Source organism: Vigna umbellata, chromosome 5, assembly GCF_029865625.1.
Source record: "Vigna umbellata cultivar VRB3 chromosome 5, Vumbellata_1.0, whole genome shotgun sequence".
Classification (NCBI taxonomy): domain Eukaryota; kingdom Viridiplantae; phylum Streptophyta; class Magnoliopsida; order Fabales; family Fabaceae; genus Vigna; species Vigna umbellata.
Window position 1 is genome coordinate 42,573,986 of NC_142169.1, and position 6,398 is coordinate 42,580,383.

A 6,398-nucleotide genomic window follows, 5' to 3' on the forward strand; every position below is an offset into this window, starting at 1 on the left:
TAGTAGAATGTAATTAAGCAAGTGTGATGTTATTTGTAGTTTTTCAGCAGAGAATACTCTTTATACAGATAAGTTTCTGGGACAGCAAGTTTCTAATAATTACTCTGCTTTCAACACTCCAATAGAAAACTGGTATTCGGATTTGAACCAAATACCCATTCCCCAGAACCAATTCTAGACAATTCATTATTTTTTATCTTCTTCTTAACCCAATCAGTCTCTGCCAAAATTACCAACACATTAGCTTCTGCATATGATGTCTGTCCTTCAACACATTACCCTAACTAGCTAGCCTTGAAAAGAAGCTTCATCCATCTGCAACAGTTAAGTAATTGACTTTGCTGCAAGGGAAAAAGTTGTGGGTGAAAAGCCATAACCCAAATAGAACATTTTTTCAATAAATGAAGATTGCGAAAAGACATATTCCCTCTGCTCTCAAGTTTCCATATCAGTAAACAGGAAGAGACTGTGAAGCAGCTATAGGAATACAGTAATCTAGTTTATGCAAATGATAATCCAAGCATTTCAGTTCGCTATCAGGCACCTTACAATCCAAACCAGATATTAAACAACTTTACACTTAAGAGGAAACATAATTATTTTCTCAGAATTCCAGTAATGTAGGTTCTTAGTGGCTGAACAAGATAGTTTACCTTTGCTTCTACAGAGGACTGTTCCAGTCTCACATTATCTTCTATATCACCCAATCTCCTCTCATAGTGATCTACAATATGGACTTTCCGGCCACAAATTCCCAAACAGCCATCTCGCTGATGCCTTTTAGGAGCATCATTCTTTTGTTTAAGATTGGTGAGCTTTTTGTACAGTTTATCTGCATCATTCTTCAAAGAACAAACTTTAATAGTCAAAAAAGTGGAATATTTGAAGAACAAACTGAGTTAATTACAAGAAGTGCAGATCAAATTGATTATGAAGGGATTAACTATTAGTTGCTTAAATATTTTGAGAGAAACAGATGTTGTCACTTGGTGGAAATTAAGGATTCTAATTGCTATGTTTGGAGGAAGAAGGTTTGAGAACCCGTATATGAGGAATTAGCAACCTTGAGATAATTAGAACCCATATATGCCACTTACCACCCCAACAGAAACCAACAAATCCCATAGCAGAAGCACCTTTCCTTTTCAAGGCTTCAATAATAGGTTTTGCAATTTCAATACATTTTCCCTGCACATTTAATAGGTAATATGATAATAACACAAAATGTTCTTTTCTTACTTTTCCTTTCCATTCAATTGTAAAAATAAATTGACCCCATAATTTTGTTTTTTGTTGAAGAATATGGCATCAGATGGTTGTGACCCTCCTATTCCACCTTCATCAAAATCAGATAAGGAGAAGGGCAAGAAGAAATCTTATATGGTCAAGTTGTTAAACCGTTTCAATAACGTAAATGCTTCAAGTAGTCAGCCATCTACACCTACCTCTACCTCCACTGCTAGATTTGTTCCACCACCATTACAAGTTCCTGGTTTGACACCTACTCCACCATCAATTCCACCTTCGTTGGAAGTTCCTCCTGTCACACCTAGTTCACAACAATTTGCTGCTGATCAATGGAGATCACCCTCCCCCCATGTTGGTTCTAACCCAACAACTCCCACAAATATGCCATCACCATCTCCTATAGGGGATAACCCTCCACGTTCAAGTTCAGCATCCAATGACTTTGAAGATGTTTCCAACAATCGTCCAATCATTACACCTATTGGAGGAGGGTAAGAAAACATCAATTTAATGTTCCAAGCATATACTGTATTATTCTAATATTTGACTTTTATTTTGGTATAGGTTTTATCCAACAAAAACAGCATCCAAAGCAATCACAGCCACCATCAAGGCACAGTTTGACGAGCCATGGGTGACATGGGGACAAATACCTCAGAGTCGAAGAGATGTTTTCTTTGAGCGTTTTAAGGTACACTTGTGTTCATTTACATTATGTACTACAGTTAATTTTAAATGTTAAGGTCCTCAATTATCTTATCCAATATTCATCTTTTTTGTCAACAGAGAAAGGTTTCATGGAGGTCTAACCATGAAGAAAAGGTGAAAAAAAATTTCCACACAAAAGCATCTCATAGATTATCTGAGATGTTTAAAAAAGCTCGAACAGAAGGAAAAAAACCTGATTGGATGGGGGATAATGTTTGGAATGGTCTTTTGGAGAAGTGGAACATGCCACTTTATAGACAAAAATGTGAAACGGCCAAAAAGAACAGGACATCTGACAAGGGTGGTTGTTTGCACACTGGGGGATCCATTAGCGTGCATGAGCATGCAATTCGTCTGGTACATATAAATTTATTTTTACATTTCTATACGGATAAACTTTAAAAATATTTGATGTTAACAACTAACATCTTCTTTGCTTGCAGTCACAGGAGCTTGGTCGGTCAGTGCATGTTGATGAAATATTTCAGCAGACACATATTCGAGCATCAACAGGAGAATTTGTCGATGAAAGGTCTAGGCGGACACATGTTAGTTTCTACTAACTTATTCTTTATTAGGTTATATAATTCTTAGGTCTATCTATTTAACGATATTCATTTAACAGGAAGAGTTTGAAGCCAGATTTTCTCAAATAAGATCTGAGACAGCATCCGTTGGGGCTTCAACATGTGCTCCCCTAGACCCTGCAGATGAGGAAAGATTGAGGAACCAATGTTGGTTGGATGTTGCTGGTGGAAGGTACAAGGGACGCGTATACGGCATTGGAAATGTCAGTGCTCAAGATGACTGTGTCGATAGTTACATACAACAGACACAGGCATCTTCTTCTCAGCAACCGATTGCAGAGGACATTCTTAACCTCCACACACGAGTATCAACCCATGATGACCAACTTCGACAGATGAACTCTCAATTGCAAGGCTTTATTGGTGTCATGATGCAGTATCTTCCACCTCCTGCAGCCGTAATTGCACAACAATTTCTTCAATCCCAGAATCAGCCACAAGCTAATGTTCAACCACAACAACCACAACAACCACAGCAACCACAGCAACCAACAGATCAACCACAGCAACCAACAGATCAACCACAAGATGATACTATTTATGGAGATTACTAGTTATGTTTTTAGAAGTAGGACATGTGTATGACTCACACTTATTCTCTCAATGACTTTGAACATGTTATTTGAACTTATTATGATTAACAATTATGTAAACTTTCTTATTATTAATGTGAAATGCATGTTTGTAGGTTTTAAACACTTAATTTATTTATCAAATTTGTGAATGGATATAATGTCCAGGTCTTGTGAATTGTCTGTGTGGTATGGGCAGGTCTTGTAAATTGTCTCTTTTTGGATGTTGGATGACCAGGTCTGCTTTCAAGTCAGCGGTATGTAAATTATATACGGATTATCCGTATATAAGTTATATACGGAATATCCGTATATAATTTATATACGGAATATCCGTATATAATTTATATACGGAATATCCGTATATAATTTATATACGGATTATCCGTATATAATTTATATACGGATAATCCGTATATAATTTATATACGGATTATCCGTATATAATTTATATACGGATTATCCGTATATAATTTATATACGGATTATCCGTATATAATTTATATACGGATTATCCGTATATAATTTATATACGGATTATCCGTATATAAATTATATACGGATTATCCGTATGTAATCTTACCTACGACCTTTTTATATACGGATTTTTGACCGTATATAATCCGTATATAACACCACTTTTTATACGGATTTTCGGTGTTATATACGGATTTCGGCCGTATATAAATGCCATTTTTCTTGTAGTGTCAGCGGACCTCCCGTAAGCTCCTAATTGCCGCTCAGCGGTAAACTGCCGTTGAGCGGTGACTTCGGCTTCTCCTTTTGCACTTTTTGATGTCTTTTCTGATTTCATCTCTCTCCTTCTTCACTTCTTTCACCAAATTCACCTTAAAACCTGCACAAAAACACTGAAATCAAGCATAAACCTGTCCAGCTCTCTTATTTCTGAAAATATGAAGAAAAGCATGATTTCAAACTAGTTTCTAAGTATAAAGGTTGCTTTTAGTATCAATTTTAAGCATGAAAATAACAGTTTTTCAACGGTTATCAACAGTGTTGAAAATATTTAATATAATTTTAAAAATAAAAAATTAAAATAAAATCCTTCTTATGTATGTAATATTAATTTTAGAGGTAAACGATATCTATTGATACATGATTTTTTACATTTATTTTATTAATTACAAATTATTTTATTCAGTTTTATTTTAATTGGCTCCTAAATCTCTCTCTTCTACCTATAAATACCAGTTATTTGCATGGGAAAAAACATGACAAAACACATCAACTTATAAAAAGTGTTTTCAGTCTTTTGCTTTATATTATCTTTTAAGACATTAATATTCATCTCAAAAATCCTTCACAACATTCAATCGATCTGACCGATTGTTGTAACTTAGAAGAAAAGTATAAATAATTTTGTTTTGTCATGTGTTGTATCAACCTAGGCTATTTCTATTCATTTCTTCAATTATAATTGTATCATATATTTTTTTATTATTTATTTCATTCTTATATACTTATTATTATTTATTTTGATTATTTTCCTAACATTCTTAAAGAGAAATATTTTATTTTACGTTATTCATCATTATTCATTTTATTGCAAAAGTTAGAGATAAAATTATATAATATGTTTGTCATAGATATGATTAAGTTACTTTCATGTATACTTAAAAAATTTATGAGTAAAATTTCTTTTTCCACCAATAACAATAAATAAAATTTTGGCTCATTAATACATAGAGCTACTAATTAATTTGTTATGTTGTTTGTGATAAAGGTATTTGATGTCATGACATATTTGAACTGTTTTTGTCTAATAATATTTATAAAATATCTTATCATACTAAAATTGTTGTTAAATAATGGAAAGTACTTATACTAAAATATGAGTTGGTTGAAAAGTTTTATGTAAATATTCCTGTAGAAAATAGTTGAATTTGAAATGATTAATAATAAAGCTACATTTTTATCTTATTCATGAATTTAAATTTTTTTTATTGCTTGAAATTAAAATGAATTGTTTTACTTCACACCATGCTTATGATTTTTATGATTTAAAATTGCTTCCTTCATGGTGAAATTATGCTCAACGTTTAAAACATAAGCCTGAAAAATTATTTTTTGATATTTTGATTTTGTATCTTTGTGTTGAGGAAAAACATCATTTTTATTTTTAAAGCTTGTTCATAATTTTCAGTTTAAATACAAACATCAAGTTATTTACTATTACAAAGGTGTTGCATGATTTCTCATATGAAAGGTATCATGTTACTAACCCTGAGCTAAATTATGTTTTTAACTCAAATAATTGCTTTATAGACTACTAATGTTCATGTTTATGCTTATAAAAATTACTTTGTTTATACCAAAAATAAAAGAAAAAATATTTTGTTTATTACTAAGTGGTTTTTGAGTACAATATGGTTGTTATTTCTAGACACAGTGTTTTGTTATTGAAGGATATATTTGTGATGATTTTCTTCAAGTTAAGGTTGATGCCTTTATCTTCAAATAAAATATCTAGTAGCTCTCCTTTGATTATTACAAATGTTGAAAATTGTGATATGTGACATGTTAGACTAGATCTTATAAATTTAAATTATATTAGAAGAATGAGATCTCTCAATTTTCTTGTTAAATCTTCCATTGATTTAAGAAAAAATTGTGAAAATAAAGGATCCTATAACTATATAAATATATTTTTGAAAAATTGGCATGTGAGTGTTGTATTAGATGATGCAGATGTGATTTTAATATTTTAGGTATGTTGGTTTATTTTATGTTTTTGGAAGCGAAGGACAATTTTTTAGATTTGGTTATTTAACTAACGTGTATAAGTGAATATACGTTCACGGTGACAACTTAAAATAGGTTGACATTTTAGTTAGGTTGTTTTTGGTAAGGACACTGAAAGTATATATATATATATATATATATATATATATATATATATATATATATATATATATATATATATATATATATATATATATATATATATATATATATATATATATATATATATATATATATATATATATATATATATATATATAATAAAGTTAGCAATATATATTGTGAAACTTTATATTTAGCTTGTCATATATTCTCAAATAGAATTTATTATAAGGGTAAAATATTTCTAAGAGTGGGGTGTCTTGCATAAATTAATGTACCTCTCTTAATGATAATAGAAAAATTCTTGGTTATTCATTATGTGTGGAATTTCTTATAATACTACTATAGAATCTAGTTTTGTTTCCTTTAAACGATAAATTGATTAAAATTGTTTGTGATACCTCTAGTACTGATTTTC

General features: G+C 31.0%; 1 protein-coding gene across 1 annotated transcript; it reads left to right on the top strand.

Annotated features, from left to right (window-relative positions):
- Positions 1-1,302: 1,302 nt before the first annotated feature.
- On the top strand, positions 1,303-3,240 carry LOC148198393 (uncharacterized). The gene is made up of 5 exons (XM_088091423.1): positions 1,303-1,739; positions 1,813-1,939; positions 2,035-2,313; positions 2,400-2,504; positions 2,582-3,240. The coding sequence occupies exons 1-5, from the start codon at positions 1,303-1,305 to the stop codon at positions 3,095-3,097; spliced, it is 1,464 nt and encodes a 487-aa protein (XP_087947549.1). The 3' UTR covers positions 3,098-3,240.
- The last annotated feature ends 3,158 nt before the right edge of the window (positions 3,241-6,398 follow it).

What these genes read in the sequence shown, in the direction of transcription:
- LOC148198393 (XM_088091423.1), top strand. Translation starts at nt 1,303, where the DNA reads ATGGCATCAGATGGTTGTGACCCTCCTATTCCACCTTCATCAAAATCA. An exon ending in TTTTCTTTGAGCGTTTTAAG is followed by an intron (nt 1,940 to 2,034) that starts GTACACTTGTGT and finishes TTTTGTCAACAG; the next exon opens with AGAAAGGTTTCATGGAGGTC. An exon ending in AAAGGTCTAGGCGGACACAT is followed by an intron (nt 2,505 to 2,581) that starts GTTAGTTTCTAC and finishes TTCATTTAACAG; the next exon opens with GAAGAGTTTGAAGCCAGATT.